Genomic DNA, 22,709 nt, shown 5'->3' with positions numbered 1-22,709 from the left:
ATTATTTGCTAATTAACATTTTTTTTCATATATTTACAACTTTATTCATTACATTAAAGTATTAAACTCTTCCATCATCATATGGGATCAAACATTGTAAACACACCACCCACCGTTATGTTTATCTTATTGTTATGGAAAACCTCAGCCCACATATGATTTAGCTAGAGTATATATTTGTCCCACGTACATATAAATATTGTGCTACATATATAATTAATTTTTAAATCGATTTGAAATGAAAACTGATAGTGCTATTATATTGTGATCAAACTCTTTCTTGTTGTGAATTTCATTTAGCCCAAAAAAGTTGTCATAATCACAACTTGGACATCATCTATAATTTTTTTTTTTTTTTTTTTTTTTTTTTCTCGAGGTGAACAAGTCAAAAACTAACTATTCATGACGACCAATATATTATTCATACCATATGTGATATGGCATCCCACAAAGGCAACACATTATCTATATTAAAGGACATTAACTATTGAAAGCAGACTGCCCGTAATCGCCCAATAAATGGAATTTCACAATAAATATTTGAAAGAGATCATAAAATTGGTGCTACATTATATAATCTCGACACTTCCATTCCATCTTCATGTTAATCACATGAAAATTATACGAGTACATTTTTATCTTTGTGTTTGATTTTTAAGGTAGCTAAAACTATACAATAATATACATTTTAAACATAATTATTTGTCCAACCATTTTGTTTTTGTTTATTTTTATTGATGAGAGGTATATATTTACATCTTTAGAGTGTTTATATTTTCTCAAGGAATATATGTAAGGTATAATGTGATTTCAAACCACATCATGTACTTAGAGTGTTTATATTATATTCCAAAAGTAAGATATAAAGTGAGTCAAACCATGTTATATGATGTTTTTTAATTCTTGAAAGGGATTCAATTCACTTATTATAAACGATTAGCCTAAAATATTTTAACAAACATTTATTTAATAACTTATACTACCTGTTAAATGTTATGTGCAACTTTGGAATATTTTATAACTTACAAATAATACCCCAAAGTTGCATATAATATTTAACGGAAGTAGTATAAAAAAGAAAGAATAACTTAGCTATGTATATGAGCTGAGATTTTGTTAAATATATGAGCACGCATACAACATATATTTTACGCACGCATTCAACATATATAGTTCGTGTCTTAAAATAAATAAAATAAAAAAATAAAAATAAAATAAAAAAAAACCACCAAAATTAAATTATTTCTTGGTTTGGCATGTACCTTATTATGTTGGGTTTTCTCATAGGTGTCGATGACATTGACATGCATGCCCTCATCAAAGTGATTTTTTTTCATGATGTTGTGGAATATGTATATATAATCGAGGATGTTGAGCTAAAATTATGAAGATGGAAAACTACACACCACATATTTCTTTTGGTAAACTTGCAACATCACATCCTTTTGATTTCAATTCGAGTTATTAGCATATACTAAGTACGAAGTACATAGTCTTGAAACTTCACCACATATAATAAGAGCTTTGATTATGATGTCATGTGCATGGCTTCTTATTAGATGGTAATTACTATGGTTGTTACGATTGAGATCATACGTTGGATTGATGACGAGGTATAGATATATATATATATATAGGATCAATCGGTAGAATCAAATTGTAAGATCCCAATCAAGAAAAACCATATCTTCAAATAATTCTATATATATAACATTATAAAGTTGGCATTTAAATTAAGTTGACAACTAAATTAAGTTATATGTTCGATTATCAATAAGTATAAATTATAAACTGTTAATATTTGGAAATTGTACATGACAATTCTAACAAGTATGAAGTATTCAGATAACTATTCCCTCCGTATCTATTTAAGTACATCACTTTCATTGACACATGTGCTAATGTACAACATTGAACATTAATATTTTTATTTTTGTATAAGTTTAAGCTGCACAAACATGATATTATGAAATTATGCATTGTAACCAATCCAATAAAAAGTTTGCATAATATAATTTGGTTTTTATATATTAGTAAATAAACATGTCAAAGTAAGTATATAAATGGTGTTAAAGCCAAACTGATTACTTCTTTTAGAAATAAAAGGAGTAGATGTATTTAGTTTTTGTATAAAACACCAATGAATTGAAGATTAAAGTGGTGTATGTTAATAATGCAAAAATCAAAATGTATGTGACATTTAATTTAAACTAGAGAGAATAGTTAGGTACTTAGGTTGCTAATTAATCATTATTAATATTTAATGGATTGATTTGAGTTCATCAAATTTCTAATTACTACCCCCGTTTTATATTATTTGCAAATTAAAATACTTTATATCTCATAAATAATACTCCCTCTGTTCGTTTATTAGAGTCTTATTTCTCTTTATTATGTGAGTAATAAATGTTAGAAATGGGACTCTAATAAAAGGACGGAGGGAGTATTTCAAAGTTACAAATAATATGAAACGCAGGTAGAACATTAGCTCAATTATTACAAATTTGCATTGTATATGAATAATATGAAGTAATAATTTTGATTGGTTGTAATCCCTTAGTTCAGATTGTTGACTTGGCACATGTCTTATATAGACAAGTGTTGTGCTCCCTCCATTTCGCATTAGTTGCAACACTTTTCATTTTTGGTCGTTTTATATTAGTTGCAACATTACTATATTTAGAAAGAACCTATTATTATTTTATAATTTATCTCTCCTACTAACTCCACTTTCACAAATATCTTATTATATCTCTTTCCTACCAACCCCACCCACACAATATTTTTTTTTTTTTACTAGATTAGATCCCATGCAATGCACGGATTTAACAAAATTTTACTATGAATTTTACAATCTTTGAAAAGTTCAAAAGTTATAAAATAATTTACACAAAAGAGAGAGTTATAGTTTCTTTCAATATAAACAAAATTACTTAGTTTTATACCGGTTCTTAATTTAACAAAGAGACTAAGGTTGGTAGTCTTGGTACCATGCAATACTCTCTTAATTACAGCTTTTAGTTAGCTAAAATAATTTTAAAAAAATAAATAAATTAGAGAGAATCATAACATTTATAATACGCGTAAAATAACATGATTTTTTTTTTTTTACCAAAGTTATACCTTAGAACAAAGACATCTAGGTTACTCCCCCCCCCCCCCCCCCCAATTTAATTAGTTGACAAACTTTGATCGACACATAATTTGGGCAATAATAATGAATTACCTTTTACCTTATACTCAAGGTATAAAAGATATGAAATTAATAATATGGAATATATATATATATATATATATATATATATATATATATATATATATATATATATATATATGTTAGCTGAATATTGAAAAAATATCTTCCTTGGTATAGTATAAGATTGTTTAAGAAGATTTGATAAAAAATTAAAAAATTAAAAATAAAAAGAAAAAATATTTTAGAGGGAAAATACAGCACTAGGAAATGACACGTGTCATTCCTGGTGTCTGTTTTAGTATTATGTTATTGATTATTATTATTTCTATCTCTTACTAACAATACTTTATATTATAAGTATATAAGCCTAGTCTATAATTTTCTTAAATTATGAGTCAAGCCTACTGTTACAACTAATGCGAAACGGAGAGAGTATTAGAAGCTTTTGGAGTTAGTGAAATGGTTCACAATTATAGATTTATAGGTCATCATGTACAAAATTTATTTTCCTTTCTTATCCCAATTTTTGTCGGTGCAGTAGACTCAAATTTGATATTTAACCTGACACCATCGAGAGGAAAGAAATACACTTGGGCATCTTCAATTTACCTTATTTTTACTAATTTAAGGTTTAATAAGTTCATATATAATAAAATCTAATATGTTCACATGAGTCTCGATAAATTTAGCTCATTGTAAGTATATTTTTAAAAAAAGAAAAAATGTTCAATATATTGTACGAATTTTTAATGTAAAAACTTGTATGAAATGTCAAAGAACATAATTCTGTCACTTTGTGAGTCTGGACTCACGCAATACTTTCTAGTAAGAATATAATTGATCCCTTCGTTTTCGAAAAAAGGTTTCGTTTTGTGATTTTACACGGTTAAAAAGGAAAAGGATATTGTGGAAAATAATGATTAGATCATCATATACACAGTATATCAAATATAAAGTCACTAAATTAACTTTAAAAATATTTGGAGTGTGTGAATATTTTTGTAAATAGGAATAGTTGCTTGCATTGGGTGTATGTAAATATTTTGATAAATGAATTAGTTGCATGAAAGATATGTATGTATGAGGAAAATGTGTAAAAAAAACAAATAATTGCCAAAAAAAAAAAAAAGAAGCAAATGTAATCCTCTTTCATAAATGAAGAGATTACTTCCTGAAAAAAAACACAAATCAAATAGTTAAGCCATGTTCACTTCACCTTAAAAAAAATAATATTCAATAAAAATAATTTCAGTTCAGTAAAAATAATTTTAGTTCAGCAAAAATAATTTCAGTTCAATAAAAATAAGTTCAGTTCAGTAAAAATAATTTCACTTTAGTAAAAATCAGTAACCTCAAAGAAGAAAACTGAAAATCAATAAAAATAATAATTTCAATTCAGAGAAATAATTTCAGCTCAGTAAAATTAATTTCAGTTCAGTAAAAATAATTTCAGTTCAGCAAAATAAGGGAAAGTGAAAGGGGCCTTATAATAAAGATTAAACCTGAATTAGGGCATGTTCACTTCGCCTTGAAAAAAAAATATTCAGTAAAAATAATTTCAGTATAGTAAAATTAATTTCAGTTCAGTTCAGTAAAAATAATTTCAGTTCAGCAAAAATAATTTAAGTTCAGTAAAAATAATTTTAATTCAGCAAAATTAATTACAATTCAGTAAAATTAATTTCAGTTCAGCAAAATTAATTTCAACTCAGTAAAATTAATTTCAGTTTAGTAAAAATAATTTCAATTCAGCAAAAATAAGGTGAAGTGAACGGCACCTTACTCAGGGAAATTACAAGAATGTTACAACCACATGTCTTGGATTGGGCTTTGAAATTCTTTTTGGTGCTTCGCTTAACCCTTTTAGATTAGTAGGTCTCTTCTTGGTTGGCTTGGAGACGTAATAAAAAAGAAAACAGGCGGCCAAATGCTTGTATGGAGAAGAAACGAAATAATGTCCTAAAAATGCAATTAGTATGATTTATTCTACAAGGAAATACAAGCCTAGCTGATTTAATGGCCTTTATAAGTGAGTATATATCAACATCAATTGCATATTATTGGACATATTATTAATCATACGATGTATTATCCAACATAATCGCAATACAATGCACTAATTTGTCAATTTATATTTATACTAATGTGTTATTATTCATGATTTTCTAAATTAAAGTCAGTACACAACCAAATATCAATATCAATTGAATATCATCGGACTTTTTATCGGACTTATTATCATTCATATGGAGTATTATTCGACAAGATCGTGATACAATACACTAATTTTTTGTCAATAAATATTAATACAAACGTCATATTATTAAACTTAAATTTGTACATAAACAAGGTCGATCATAATTAAGTAAGTGCAACTAGAGGTGCCATTTTGTGTACTTGAGTCGGGTTTGTGAGGTTGGTTGAGTCGGATTAATATCAAATTTAAGTTATGCTATTATTGAGTCATAAGAATGGAAATTTGAATCAGGGTAGTTTTGGATCGGATTGAATCGGGTCGGTCAAATCAGTTTTTCAATTTTTAAGTGCAACCCGCTCAATTTCAAAGGAGCAAAACAAATAAATTAAGGCTTCCAATTAATGAATTTTGTATTAGCTCTATTTCAAATTTTATGTAACAAATACTTGTCAAAAAAAATGCTTGTAAAAAAAAGTGTAACAAATGATTATTATTTATGAGACATAAAAAATTCCTTTATTACAAATAATAATTATCTTACGGTGGTAAAACAATTTGTTGGAAGTACATTACGTATAATTTGATGTGTGATCTGACATGCATAATTGCATAGTGGTAGTCGCGTGAAGTTAGGCTCCGCTCATAGAGTCATAGCAATGAAAGACTGAAATGAAGTGGTTTATAATTTTATTTTATTTATTTTATGATTTTTTTATTTTACCATTTCAGGTAATCCATATTGTCTTTATTCTTTCTAGATTGTTTCTTCCAAAAATTAATTACGCCGTAGTAGATATAGAATTAATTTATGCAACAAACGTATTGATTTATTTGGCTAATATGAGTAGCTTATATACTGTGATTGTGCTACTTTAATGACTTGTGTACTTGCATAGTTGCATTAACTATAAAACTTTAATTACTTTTTTTTTTTAAAAAAAAAAAAAAACTTTAATCGATTGAAAATTCAATTCAAGCAAATGAATTGAAGTGGTTATTTATTTTCACAATAAAATTGTAAGAGTAGAATTTTTCCGCCAAAAGATCAATTTAATTAATTTTTAAAGGGCCCAAAATTTATTAGAATGAAGGCTTTATAATGTTTGAGGCGGTCCTCCTAACACAGTCTATGTTAGTTTAAAAATATGAATTGAATTAACATACTTATTTTCACATTAAAGTTGTACGATTAACTTTTTTATGCCACCAAATATTCAACATCGCATTTTTAGGGCCCTAAATACACACTACTACAAAATAGGCCTAAGAAACCTGACAAAAAAGGCCTAAGAAACCTGAAAAAATCTGGTGCCTAGGTAGTAGGTCTCTTAGCATAAGAAACCGTATTTTTTTCCGGTGTCTTAGATTAAGCAAAGAGACCAGTTCTTCCTTATAAACGGTCTCTTAGGTCCTACTAAAAGCATTAAATTATTGAGACAAAGGCATCGTGCATCTTTACTTTACCGGTTTCTTTGATAAAGTCAAAGAGACCAATGTATATAGATAACCAGTCTCTTTGCCCTTTTTTAATAAAAATTAATAATAATGCTAGATCAAATTTGATCCTATGTCCATGATAAAATCTCAACAAGGAATAATGGAATATTGAATACCAACAAATTGCCCAATTACAAATTTATAATTAAATTTGAAAATATTAAAGTACAAAGATATTAAAATTCATCATATCTATTCATATTTCACAAGTATTCGGTGACATAAAACATGAAAAATATTTGACATAATTCAAATCAACTACACTATTATACTCTAATTACAACCTCCACCATAACCATTCAATCCATTAGCATTAATCTGCTTCACTTGATTACTTCCGTCAACTGCACATATGCTCTTTTTGTATGGATCCATTTCACTGCAAAATTACAGAAAAGATAATATGAATTATCATTCTAATTCAAAAAGAGATCTAAAATTAAAAAAATTCACCGAGGTGACATGCTTAGTACTATAAAATCTCACCAAGTAGCATGCTTAATACTTCTTTTTAAAATTCAATGGATATTGAATCAAACACACAATTCACCAATAAATTAATTACTTTGTAGTTTATAATTTCACATAATTAGCGAATTTGAAATAGAGAGAAAAATAAATCAATGAAAAATGATTAAAATTAGTTGGAAAAAATTCTTACCCAGTTATGAGGATGAAAGGAAAAGCATGGGTATGATAGCATGACGAACACTTGACAATAGATTTGACGGCACCGCAAGCCGGTGACGCCAAATCACACACGACGAGCAGATGACAGCGAATATGAAGGCACGGTGATAATTCCACGGTGATGAAGAAAGAAATCCAAACAATTGCTTGTAAAACAGTAATGAAATTGATGAACAACTAATCTTTTGATTGAGAAAGTGTAGAGTAAAAATTTTGATAAATTATGGAGGTGAAATAGAGATCTAGGGATTCTAGAGGAAGTTGAAAAGTTAAATGAAAAACTGATTTTACTCTTTTTTACTTTTTAGTATAATAATTTAGGGGAAGGTGGGTGGTTTGTTATTTTATACAATAAATTAGGTTTTCACTTTTTAATTTAGTTAATTTTTTAAGATTTTATTTTCAAAAATCAAATAAACACAAAGAAACCATATTTTCAAGATTTGCGGTTCCTTATTTTTACCTAATAAACCGGATTTCTCTTCATTGTGGTTTCTGAATCAAAGAAACCGGTAGTTTAAATTATATGGTGCCTTTAGAGTGGTTCCTTTGCTCATTTTTGTAGTAGTGACATTAGCACAAGGTCTTTAACATGTTTGAAATGGCCTTCCACATAATCAAAACAAATGGTAGAAACTAAAAACTATAAACATAAGAAACAGAGAAAGTAATAATGGAGCTTCTACGACAAAGCTACTCAGTAAGTATCTTCCAAAAACTGAACAGAAAGGATTATGAAATTCAGTACTAAGGTAGCTTAGATGAGCATATGATGAAGACTGAACAGTACAGTCGTAACATAAAGAAGTACAGCATCATCATCTGAATTTTATGAAAATGATGATAATAAAATTAGAAAAATTATGTAAAGTCAAAACTGAAATTCTCGTTTCTAACAAAATACTCCCGCAACAATCTAGGCCTAAGTTCCAAGATATCTATGTTTTAATGCTTGATTCTAGATGAATCTTATGTCTCATGTTATTCATTCATTGAGGTCTACCTAGCTATTCCCTATTAAGGTCCACTCTACTAAAAATTGAATTTTTTTTTTTACTGATTGGGATTTTTTTGGCAAATTCATCATTTTTATTGATTGGTTAAATTAAAAGGGATTCCTACTAAATGAAAAAAAAATGATATTCACTAATTCATTACTAGTGCTATTTGCAATATAATGTTGATAATTTTTACTGATTAAAAAATTGATTTTATTTTATGGGCTAGATTGATACTCCGGTATTTGCATCTTAATTAGGGATTTTAGTTCAGTCAGTATGTATTTTATGAATTTTAGATTTATATAATTTTACTACAACGTATCTAGTTAAATATATACTATTCTGTTATTTTAATAAAAATAAAAATGTACGGAGTACAAGAGTAAAAAGACAACTTTAATTTAACCATTTATAACAAAGGTAGAACATAACTAGTCACCTCAACTAACTAGTTAAAAGCATTTCTGTATTATACAGAGTAACATTTTATTTACTACTCCGTACAACATATGTGTATATGTTTAAACTAATTCATTCATTCCAAACAAAAACTGAAACTACTACGACTAAATAAGACTAATACTCCTTTGAAGCTATGTCGTCGTTTTAGATCATTCCTTTTCATCGAAATTAATAATTGTTGTATACTAACAATGCAACATTAAATGTCATTTATATTCACAAATACAAACTTATACAGTAAGTCATTTTATATCATCCATATAATATTAATGGACATTACAATTCCAACACAAGTGAAGTTTCCTTCAATTAGTATTGGGTACTAATGAGTATCATGCTCATGGTACTCCAACATATTTAGTGAAATAACATATCTGTAAAATAAAATAACATAATAATTATGAGAGTATATAAATGAAAATAAACCTAAAATTGCATAAAATTTCTCTCCACGTTTTCTCTCCCTACCTTTTCTCTCTCTAATTTCCCAACCCACCATTTTAGCATCATCAAATCCTTCATTCTTCTCAACAAAAACCTCAATAATTCTTTTGATTATTATTTTAACCACTCAAACAAGCATAAAATTGCTCAATCGAAGTTGATAATCAATTACACTGCATAAAAATGGTTGATATTCATGAATAATATAAACATACGACAATCGTGAACAAGAATGAGAAAAACAAAGTAAGCAGATTTAAATTTGTTTTTGATTTTAAATTAATTAATTGAAAATGTACTGCTAATTTGAACTAAGGCCCCGTTCTCTTCACCTTATTTTCGCTGAACTGAAATTATTTTTACTGAAACAAAATTATATTTGCTGAATTTAAATTATTTTTACTGAACTTAAATTAATTTTACTAAACTGAAATTATTTTTGCTGAACTGAAATTATTTTTACTGATTTTCTATTATAATTTTTCTTTAAAAAAACTGAATTTTACTGACTTGAACTTATTTTTACTGAACTGAAATTATTTTTACCGAACTGAAATTAATTTTACTGAACTAAACTTATTTTTACTGAACTGAAATTATTTTTACTTAATATTATTTTTTTTAAGGTGAAGAGAACAGGGCCTAAGTATGTTAATTTGATTTGATTCAATCGAATTGATCTTATTTTAGAATTTGCTAAAACGTTGTGTTATTTTATGCAAACTTTATGTTATTTTAATAATTAATATGCAATAATTATGCTAAAACATTATGTTATTTTACGTAAAATTTAGTGTTACTTTTCTAAGGTAAAACCTTGTGTTATTTTGTTGAAACTTTATGTTATTTTACTTAAAACCTTACATCATTTTTCCAAAATCAAGGTTTTATTTAAGTTAAAGTCACATGTTATTTTGCTAAAACTATGTGTTATTTTATGTAAACCTTGTGTTATTTTGTTAAAAACTTATGTTATCTGAAACATAATGTTATTTTACTCAAACCGCATGTTATTTTGCTAAATACTAATCAAATTTGATCAGTTTGTACTAAACAAATTTGATCAGTTAGTAACAATGAAACACACCCAATTTGATCTTTAGGTTCAAATTTTGTGAATAACAAAAAGTTTTCTACATAATAACCTAGAGTTTGATCACATTGAATAACATAATGCATTAAGTAAAGCAACGATGAAGAATATTATGCAATAACATTATTATATAATAAAATAACATGAAATACATCTTTAAATAATATAGTATACATCTTAAAATAATGTGATACAAATAAAACCTGGAGTACAAAAAGCATCGTACTCCCAGAGTATAATAGAAATTGCGAGTTTCCTTACAATTTACCATTCCAAATTGCTGCATAATTTGCGACAGTATTAAGTAGTAACCTTTTTTTTTTTTTAATTTTTTTAAATTAAAATAATCAAATTTTACTGTTTTTAAGTTATTCTTCTTTTTTTAAAAAAAAAAAAAAAAAAAAGTGATAACAAATTCTAGCAGAGATTAAAATGACCCTAATTAAATTATTACTTTAAAAAAAAAATATATACCATGCAAGTCATAATATGATGAAAAATGCTAAACACAATTAGCATAAGTTGGATCTTTATTTTTATCCAATATGTAAAAAACGACATAATTAAGCATGATTTATATATGTATACATTTGGATGATGATGATGATTAACATAGTCACAAACTACTAATAATCCTCCTTAGTAATTTACACTTACTTTTTGATGTTTGTCACATCTCACCACCTTTAGTGATTTTTAATCTCTTCTTCATTTAATTTAAACACTAAGATTAAAAAAAAAAAAAAAAAAAAAAGACTCCTTGATATAATTTCTTTTTAATCTTGCTTCTAGAAAAGATCAGCTCCAGTTTCATCATCTAAAGACATGTCCATCAAGTTAACATGGTCATGACTAATAACCCCTTCTTCAAACAACCACTTCTCTAGTAAAGAAAGCGGCACTTGCTCCTCCGATGCCGCGGCCGACAACCCTAGCATTGGCTTACTCTCGTCCTGAAACACTTCAACCGACGCAGACACCTGCGAGTTGTTGTCGGTAGTAGTCGAGTTCGAGTTCGAGTTTGAGTTGGAGCTTAAGAGTGACTTAAACTCATCATGATCTTGATTATTACATGAGGTAGTTTGGGTGGAGTCTTGGGGTGATTTAGGGGTTGGCTTTCTAACCATCCAATTCTCGAGCAACCGAGCTATGTTCTCGGTGCTCGAGGCGTAGATGGATGATGATTGGTTAAAACTCGGGTTTGGGATCGAGTCGGATCGAGGGAGGAACTCGGGTTTGTCAATAGAAAGGGCTTCACAAAGGGCTTGTTTAGCCAAGTGAATATCAGTTTGAAGCCTCCTTTCCCATTGCCCTTTGTTAGAGTTGTTTGAGGAAGAAGTGGATGATGTTGAGTTTGATGAAAGCCCTTCTTGTGATGATGTGTTTTGACCATCTTGCCCTTCTTCTTGCTTCTTTAGCTTCTTCTTTAGATGGGTATTCCAGTAATTTTTTATATCATTGTCTGTCCTTTGTGGAAGGTATGATGCTATTGCTGCCCATCTATTAGGAAAAAAAATAAATAAAATTAATAAGAATATTAATTACTACTACATGCAAAAATTAAATTTGATTTTGTTTTATGTGTAACAGATCTTATAACATGGACAAAATGTGTAATAAATTGTATTGGGAATTTGTAAACAAATTAAATAGAGTAAATTTAGTTTCAAGATTTTTTTTTTTAATTAATTATTGAACAAAAAGATCTACTACTATGATGTTGTTACTTGGTAGAATACTAAATTACTAGTAATAAAACTTAATTAATAAAATAAAATAAAATTACCTATTTCCCAAAAGGGCTTGAAGATGAATAATCATCTTTTCTTCTTGTTCAGTGAAATTGCCTCTTTTAATTCCAGGACGAAGATAATTAGTCCATCTGAGCCTACAACTCTTACTGCATCTACGTAATCCTGAAAAATAACCCGAAATATGAAAAATTATACAACCGTCTCACACAAGAATTATTATTGATTAATAAACGTATACTAATAACCCTAGTAATGATAACAATAATTTTAATGAAGATCATGTAGAAAAGTAAATAAAAAAGTGAAAGCTGGCAGAAGTAGCAGAGAGTGTATTTATTACACAATTTAATGATCAAACCAACCCAAAAGACGAACAACCAAAACCACATAACATGAATCTATACTTTAAACAAAAGAAAAATATCTTTAAATAAAATTAACTTAGGTAATAAGAAAATATTATTTTAAAAATGATTAGGTTATTGAATTTAAGCTAGGGTTAAGCTAAGGGAATGATATGATGAATGAGAATAAAATAAATAAAAGAAAGAATAATACCAGTATTAGTAGGAACAGCCCTCCAATTACCAGGACCATGTTCTTGAATATAAGAAACTAAAATGATATCTTCTTCAGGAGTCCATGGACCTTTTTTCACACCTATTTTATCACAGCAAGGAGGCCTCCCCATTCTCGATTCTATCGAGTAATAATTCTTATATGAGACGGGTGTATCTGTGTATATATATATATATAAGAATATAACTATAACGATCGAGTGATCTATATATGATGGTGGTAAAGGTAGCAAAAAATTTCTAGAAGAAAACTAGGTTTATTATTGGATGTTAGAGAGAGAAGTTGGATTATTTAGAGAAGGAAGAATGAAGGAAAGAGGTTAAAGACAAGGGTCCAAGGTGAGTAGGGATACCCTTATAGTATAGTCTATATATATAACTTAAATAATACTTAAAATATTATTATTGTTAATAGTTATAATTATGTAATAATATTAATAATAATAATAATAATAATAATGAAAAAATAATGATAATACGCTGACCAAGAGAGAGAGAGAGAGAGAGAGAGAGAGAGAAGGACAGGAGGTTCGAAGAGTCAAAAGGAGACAGCAAGAGCATTAACTACAAAAGAGGGGTTTGCAAAAGTCAGCTTTGCTTTGAGCCTCACCGAACCGCGTGGCATTCAATTCATTGTTTTTCTTTTTTTCTCCTTTTTTAAGGGACCTTCTTACACCTATTACTACTATTTTTCATTATTTTTTTTATTTTTTAATTAAGGCTAGTGAGTGAGTAAGTGAAGTAAGTGAGTAGTGACTAGTGAGTGTAATAAAAAAAAAAAAAAAAAAAAAAGCCTAGTTTTATTCATAGGACTGGTAATAGTTAAAACTTAAAAGTCAAAATATTCTACTAGGATTGAGTAGTCATGGTATTAATTTATGTTGACCATTTCAGAGACTCCCTTCCTAGATTTCTACTTTCCCCATAAATTCAAACAAGGAAAATAAAATTACTGCTTTTTAGGTTAGTTTTTTTTTTTTTTTTTTTTTTTTTTTAGGAAATTTTAGGTTAGTTGATTATGTATCACGTACCATTTCACATATTCAATCTAGAAGCTAATTTCATTTCTAGTAATTTTTGTATTAGACGGATGTATGGTAATAAATTAATAATAATTGGTCTACTCTTTAAATTTAACTTGATTTTGAATTAGGCTCTGTTTATTTCACCTTATTTTTACTGAACTGAACTTATTTTAACTGAACTGAAATTATTTTTGCTAAACTGAAATTATTTTTACTGAATATTATTTTTTTAAGGTGAAGTGAACAGGTACTTAGGCCCCGTTCTTTAGAGCTTCTCTGCTCTGCTTTGCTCTGCTGAAATCTGCTCTGCTTTGCTCTGCTCTGCCCTGCTCTGCTCTGCTTAAAATTAATACTTAATATTGAATTATTATAATAATAATGTATATTTAATAATAATAATAATAAATAATTAATACTTAATGATAATAATAATTAATATTTAATAATAATAAATAAATAAATAATATTTAATAATAATAATAAATATTTAATAATAATAATATATAAATAATATTTAATAATAATAATATATAATTAATATTTAATAATAATAATATATAAATAATATTTAATAATAATAATAAATATTTAATAATAATAATATATAATTAATATTTAATAATAATAATATATAATATTTAATAATAATAATATAATTAAATATTAATATTTAATAATAATAATAATTAATATTAAATAATAATAATATTAATAATAATATAATTAATATTTAATAATAATAATATTAATAATAACATAATTAATATTTGATAATAATAATATTAATAATAATAATATAATTAATATTTAATAATATAAATATTATTAATTATAATTAATATTTAATAATAAAATTTAATGATTATAGTAGTAGTAGTAGTAGTAGCAGCAGCAGCAGTAGTAATAATAATAATTGTAGTAGTAGTAATAATAATAATAATAATAATAATAATAATAATAATAATAATAATAATAATAATAATAATAATAATAGTAATAATAATAATAATAGTAATAATAATAATAATAGTAAAAATAATAATAATAATAATAGTAATAGTAATAGTAATAATAATAATAATAGTAATAATAATATTAGTAATTATAATAATATTAGTAATAATAATAATATTAATATTAATGAAATCTGCTCTGCTCTGCTCGGCTCTGCTTTGCTCTGCTCTGCTCTGCTTCAATCTCCTCTGCTCTGCTGAAATCTGCTCTGCTCTGCTCTGCTCTGCTCTGCTCTGCTGAAATCTGCTCTGCTCTGCCCAGAAGCTCAAAAGAACAGGGCCTTAGTATAGCTACCCCTTAGTAATCAAAATGTAGGAGATATTTAGTCTTCTTTTGTGACACAAAACTCTGTTGATTATATAAGACAGTCTAATAATAAGGCCTATTATTAACCCTGTCTCTAGCTCCAAAAAGATCGTACATAGACCCTGTTCACTTTACCTTATATATGCTATTTGCTAAATGATATTATTTTTAATACTGAAATGAAATTATTTTTATTGAACTGAAATTATTTTTGCTAAACTTAAATTAATTTTACTGAACTGAAATTATTTTTACTAATTCTTTATTAGGTCTCGTTCACTTTACCTTATTTTTGCTGAATTGAAATTATATTTACTGAACTTAAATTATTTTTACTGAACTGAAATTAATTTTGCTGAATTGAAATTATTTTTACTGATTTTATATTATATTTCTTCTTTAAGTTTACTGATTTTTACTAAATTGAAATTATTTTTACCAAACAGAAATTATTTTTGCTGAACTGAACTTATTTTTATTGAACTGAAATTAATTTTACTGAGCTGAAATTATTTTTACTGACTATTTTTTTTTTAAGGTGAAGTGAACAGGGCCTTATACTTCTTCATCTTTAATGTTACTAATTTTTACTGAAGTATACTTATTTTGACCGAACTGAACTTATTTTTACTAAAACCAATTACAAACTCTACTTTTTTTATAAGATGAAAAGGCGACATCCATTATGCACGATAAAGAATAGAGTGACTATCATTTATAAACGTTTTATTGTATGATATGGAACTATCTAAATTCTTACTTAAGTTTTTACTCCGTAGTAACCATTATATTGAACTAATACTAATTAGTGAACAAAGCATTATTATAATATCATATATCCCATAGTCAAATGACTCGAATCATTTCATGAAAAGTCATGATATACATGGTATATGTACTTCCTCAATTCAGAACTAGTCCTTATATGTCCCATTGTCCATTGTAAATCTTCCATTAAAATCGTTATTAAGAGTGTGACATACATATGATCTTATGATATACATGGTATATGTACTTCCTCAATTCAGAACTAGTCCTTATATGTCCCATTGTCAATTGTAAATCTTCCATTAAAATCGTTATTAAGAGTGTGACATACATATGATCTTATGATAGTTGAAGCGATCAACTCTAACCCTACTAATTCTTACTCAAAGTGATGTTGCATGTACATTGGAATTCATAATAATAAACCATTTTGGAAGTGCTTAAATTGTATACTCGGTACAATGTGACTATGATTATGCCTACTAATTCTTACTCATAAGTTCGAGTTCCACTAACTACAAAATGTTTATATTGGGAGTAGGGGGATTCCCTTACCAACCCCCTCTACTCTTTAGCGTCGACCTACGGAGGCGAGCTGGCTAAACCTGCAAGAGATGTCGGTTCAGTAGGGTCTTTTTACGGTATTTAAGAAATAGGAGGAAAAAGTAAAAACCTGCAAAGAGATGTCGGTTCAACTGGGTCTTTTTACGGTATTTAAAAAATAGGAGGAAAAAATGGATAAATTACATTAATAAAAGTGAAAAGTACAATCACAGACAAAAGTTAAACAGAGAAAGTGGAAAAAAGTACAAAGCATTTGCATTAAATTAGGAATGACAATAAATAAAGTTAAAAAAGTGAGGGTATAATGGTCTTTATATACTATCCAAAAACAAAAACTGGAACAACACTTTGATTCTCCAAAATTGAAAAAAAAGAAACTATATTATGAGACGGAAGAAGTATACTCCCTCTGTTACGAGTTACTCGCAACAAAGAGGGAGTTTGCGGATTCCTAGGCAAAATTTCTTAAGTGTAATTATTGGAAAATAAGGAATGTGCTTAGTATTAATCCAATCAATAAAAAAAAAAACCAAGCACCACAACCACGAAACCACCACCACCTAGCAAAACCACAACCACGAAAACACCACCACCCAGCGCACCACCAACGAGCCCAGCACCACCACCACCCAGCGCACCACCAACGAGCCCAGCACCACCACCACCTGTGAACCCTTCGGGAAGCCACCGAACCCACTACAACCCACCACCACCCATCCCGAAACCCACAACCCACGAACCCAGTCCCACAACCCCGAAACCCAGCACCACGAACTCAGACCCACAACCGCCGAACCCACTACAACCCACCACCACCCACCCCGAAACCCATAACTGTCGAACCCACTACAACCCACCACCACCCACCCCGAAACCCACAACCCACGAACCCAGACCCACAACCCCGAAACCCACCACCCATAACCCCGAAACGCACAACTCATGAACCTTGATCCACCACCACCACCACAGAGCACCACGAGACCACCCACGAATATAATTCAAACCCAGAAAGGCAGAAATTCGAACCCACGAAACCACCCACGAAATTCAAACCCAGCACCACCAAATCCTGAAATTCGAACCCAAAAATTCAACCCACCAAGCACCACAAATTCGACCCACCAAGCACCACAATCAAGCCACCAAACACACAACGAACCTAGAAAAAGTCAGATCTAGAAAAGGAAGAGAGAGAAAACGAAGGCGTCGACAAGGAAGAAGACAACGGCGGTGATTTCTGGCGATAGTAGCGATCGGTGGTGGTGGTGGTTGTTGCCAATGAAGGTGATGGTGGTGGTGGTTGTCAATGAAGGTGATGATGAATTTAGATGGGAGGTGATTAAATCAATGTTAGGGTTTAAGTTAATAAGATAAAATTAGTAGTTTAATTAGGGTGTTTAGAAAAAAAAAGTAAGGGTAATTTAGAATATCACACAAAAAAACTTATCATAAAAGAAAAGAAATAAGTTTGTTGCAAGTAATGTGTACCGGCCACTTTTAGTAATTGTTGCGAGTAATTCGTAACGGAGGGAGTATATAAATTACTCGTATTAGTTATTTCGTACAAGAATATTGATGGTTAGAATTTCTTAGAAGGTTCATTATTCCCATATGATTCTGCCAATCTGCAATTGGAGTTCTACAAAGTTTACTCTTGCATTTCCCTATGTATGTGGACTTTGGAGCAAACAAAAGCACAACTTTAGCTTATCTTGGATTAGCTAGCGTATTACTTGTAGTTGTCCTGTCGTTGACTTTGACATTCTAATTATCTTCTTCAACTTTCCTGAAACACTTTGCATGCCATGGGATAATTTTATTCAAAAACAATATGATGAATTTTATGGCACTCCACAAATTTTATTGTTCTTCTTCCCTTTTCAAAGGTTGTATTAACGGAATAAAAAAAATTAAATTCTAGGACTTTATTTTGCATAGAGGTGGGTATGGGCCTTATCAGCCTGCGGGCGACACGAGCCCGCCAGCGACACAACACGGCACGGTGACTGAGGAGTGGGTTGGGGGCCGTGCCGTGAACACGATTTCAAGAATCTGACACGATCACGGCACGAATCCACGGGCGGCACGGCAGTTTGTCCTGACAGGCACGGCTTGACACGACTATAAAATAATATAAATAATAATAAAGAACTATAATAATAAAAATAAGAATGATAGAAGATAATAATAAAAAATAAAAAAAAACCATAAACATAAATTAATAAAATTATTTAAATAGTATATCCATTTTAAAAGTAGTTCAAAAAAAAATTTAAAAATATAAAAAATATTATGGGCGGGCCGGTGCCCGGCATGGCACGCTAGGCACATGGGCCTTGACGTGTCGTGGGTTGGGGTGTGCTAAATGGTCGCGCGGCACTACCCGGCACACCGAGATGCAGGCACGGCACAAACCACCATAAGGCACGACCCGACACGACACATTGCACACCTCTATTTTGCATGCTTAGTTTAAACTCCATGTCCAACCAATATGTAATAATAATATGTTTGTATTTAATGATAATGTGTTCAAGTTAGATACAAGTTTAAGTATGATATCCCACATTATTTGGATGTTTATCAACAATCTTAGTACACTAGTGTCACTTAGTTTCAGGGTGGAATTACACATGAAATTGTTTATGGGGGTTTCATTATCCTTAATTTTTACTGAGTGGTATCAGAGCCAACTACGCTTCAAATTTATTTCTTCACAAATTCAATTTATAAGTGGTGTTAGTGTTGGGTTTGTGATGCATGCTAGGCCTCCTTTATTTATGATCATCTTAAAACATACATAGTATTACCAATTTCCACAAACTAATTATAGCTAGAGGTGGGCATGGGTCTTGCCGGCCCTCGGGCGGCACAAGCCCGACACGAGATTGGCCGGGCACGGCACGAGCCCGTCAGCGGCACGCCACGGTGATCGAGGAGTGGTCTGTGGGCCATGTCGTGAACACGATTTGAATCCGGCACAAGCACGTCATGAACCCGCGGGTGGCAAGGTAGTTTGGTCCGCCAGGCACGACCATAAAATAACATAAATAATAATAAAGAACAATAATAATAAAAAGAACAATAATAAAAAGAACAATAATAATAAAAAATAAAAAAAAAACATAAACATAAACATAAATTAATAAAATCATTTAAATAGTATATCCATTTTAAAAGTTGTTAAAAAAAATTAAAAAAAAATTATGGACGGCTCGGTGCCTGGCATGACACGGCACGGCACGTCAGTGCGTGTCGTGGGCAGGGGTGTGCTAAATGGTAGTCCGGCACGGCACGAGCCACCATTAGGTACGGCGAGACACGGTTCGCGACGGCCCAACACGGTACGTTATCCACCTCTAATTATAGCCTTCTCAAAAGAATTGAATGGACTCATGCATACTAGTGAAGGAGAGAAATTGTAGGTCCTAGTGTGAGTTCATACATCTTGTTCCATCATAAAATTAAAGTTGAAGTTGATAGTCTTGCAGTTATTATAGCTCTAGTGCTTTACATTTTATTTGCAATTACTTTTAGGACTTTATTGTTTCTTTGTGCTTTTGTTGATGAAATATTCACCCTTGCTTCTTCTCCGTTCTTGACATGCTCATACATACATGAAGATTTTATTGATTCTCTATGCCAATTGCAAAAAAACATTGAGCACACACAAGTGTACAAATGTATGTATGTATGCGCAAAGTAGTGACCAATGAAACAAATTTGTTAAATTTTATTATATGAATTTATGTTTGGAGACAATTATACTTTTTCACAACATATTTTATATATAAATATAAATAAATTATTTTGCCATAATAGTACATGCATATAATTTCCTTAACAGTAAATTACATGAATGCCTATTTAAGAATATACATGTATTGCCAAAATTATTAGCATACAATAATTTACACCGCACCCCTAAGGCCCTAAGGTAAATTAATATAGGACAATGGTCTTTTTGTACTATTTAAAGACAATTGACATGGAAATTATTAAGGTTTTGATAAGGCATAATTAAATCAAGGATTTTTCTTGGGAGTTTGAATTTTCCTTTTGTCTTTACTAGTACACTAGCAATGTGACTTTTTTGATCAAATGTCTATGTGCACAAATGCACAATCAGTAGTACAGTATACAATATAATGACATGTCAGATACAAATGTAACTTTCGTTTCTAGGCAGTGTAAATCAAAGTGATAATGTAATGGACCAATTCAATTTCTACTTGATTTTGACTAATTTCATAAACAGGATTTCCTACATGCATGCATTATACTAATCTACGGCAGCCTAGCTTAGCACCTATTAATGCAATATTATCTTTAATATTAATGAGTAACAAGGAAATTAGTGAGCTACTCCCGTTCTTATTTGTTCTTTCTGTTTTCGATTTATAAAAAAAAAAAGTTAAAGAAAAAAATTTAAAATTGAAAGTACTAAAAAAAACCAAAGGAAGTTCTACAATTTTCAATTTGAACTAGATAGTTAGGTGTTTGGCTCGTGCAATGTATGAGATGAAAATTGGTAAAATATTCAAGGAAAATGGATTTTAAAAAAAAAAAAAAAAAGAGAAAAAGGGGGTTTACATGATTTAATTTAGTGGGCCATAATGTACTTTAAATAAGGAAAATAGTGTACAACTTTTCTTCAAAATAACTTTTCAATTATAATATGTTGCAAGTATTTTGACATTTTCATTTTAGAGATGTGTTGCAAATATTAAAAAATGAAGGAAATATAAAGTAGTATTTTCACTAAAAAAAATATGTACTGTTAAATAATAAGAATTAATTCATGTATTAGACTGATGAGAATAAGAGAAATTTTTTGATGTATAATTAAATCACACTTAAAGTACCTAAGTGTAGCTAGGAAGATAATAATTGAAAAAAAAAAAAAAAAAAACTTAGTGATGATGACTAGCTAGGTTTCCATTACAATATTTGTAAAGCTATTTGTAAAGTAAGAGGAACAAGACCTACCCTACGTAGTCTATATCTTATACTCGGGCGTCATATTATATTACTCCGTAGCAAGCTAGACGTCCTGCATGAAAGTGAGGAAAATAAATATGGGATCTTCTAGTAGAGTTTGAACCTTCAATCTTTATCAATAGGCCAAACTTAACATGGTAATAAAATCAATATATAGTGTTGATCCATTACAATAATCAATAGGGCAATGTTAGGTCACTTTGATTATTTCTATTTTATTCTAAATAATCAATCATTTAAATTATCTCCTTAATTAAAAGAGAAATTAATAAATAAATAAATAAATAAAAACATGTATTAATAGTTTCCTACGGAGTATGGACTATGGAGTACATGATATGTTCACCAAATCCAATTAAATAGTCGTTTTATTTTTGGCAAGATTATGAAATCAATTAGAAGTGATGATGAAGAATAGAAACAATAAATTCTTTATAAAAAAAAAATAGAAACAACAAGCAACATTAATTACGCGTATATGTTGTTCAATTTTGCGCTTTTCTCGTATGTACTTAGGTAAATACCGACAAGATAAAGTTAATACTGTAACAAGATACGGTTAGGGCATGCATGAATATAATGCATGATGCATGAACAATATACACTTTATGATGAGGGAAGCCCAAATTATGGGAGACCTGAAGTGAAATACATTTGGCTCCTTTGTTATTTTGTAAAACGGATTTAAGGCAATAAATCAGAAATTTCTTCTTACTATTTACTACTCCGTAGTTATTTAAAAGGTAAGAACAGTGCTACAACTAGTTTGAAGACCCCACACGGATCAACTTAGTCCAAGTTTATTAACATACTAAATATCATGAGAATGGTGGAGGTTGGAGGATCCACTCTCAAAGTGTCCCTAGAGGAAGTTGCAATTCTTTTTATCAAACCAAACTTAACTTGCTAATTTGAGGAGGTATTAGATAGTGAAATGGGAATGTAAATTTATGTAATAGATACAAAACATGTATTTTTTATTATTTTATTATTGTACTATGATGCGTGTCATTTACAATACATGATAGACCGGCACCTACCCATATTAAGGTAAGTCGTCATTCCATAAGGAATTATTACTAGCCCTATTTCATTCAATCATATCATGTACTGTAT

General features: G+C 29.4%; 1 protein-coding gene across 1 annotated transcript; it reads right to left on the bottom strand.

Moving 5' to 3' along the window:
* Positions 1 to 11,070: 11,070 nt before the first annotated feature.
* Positions 11,071 to 13,254, bottom strand: LOC145568444 (myb-related protein 306-like). Its single transcript, XM_081627864.1, has 3 exons — positions 12,893 to 13,254; positions 12,367 to 12,496; positions 11,071 to 12,080 (listed from the first exon to the last, which is right to left on the bottom strand). Exons 1-3 carry the CDS (start codon positions 13,023 to 13,025, stop codon positions 11,369 to 11,371), a joined length of 975 nt encoding a protein of 324 aa, XP_081483990.1. The 5' UTR covers positions 13,026 to 13,254; the 3' UTR covers positions 11,071 to 11,368.
* Between the last annotated feature and the right edge of the window lie 9,455 nt (positions 13,255 to 22,709).

The sequence above is a fragment of the Chenopodium album genome, chromosome 11 (genome assembly GCF_948465745.1).
Source record: "Chenopodium album chromosome 11, dcCheAlbu1.1, whole genome shotgun sequence".
In the NCBI taxonomy this organism is placed as follows: domain Eukaryota; kingdom Viridiplantae; phylum Streptophyta; class Magnoliopsida; order Caryophyllales; family Amaranthaceae; genus Chenopodium; species Chenopodium album.
The sequence above is the reverse complement of the archived record's forward strand: the minus strand, read 5'-3'. Positions and strand labels throughout refer to the sequence as shown.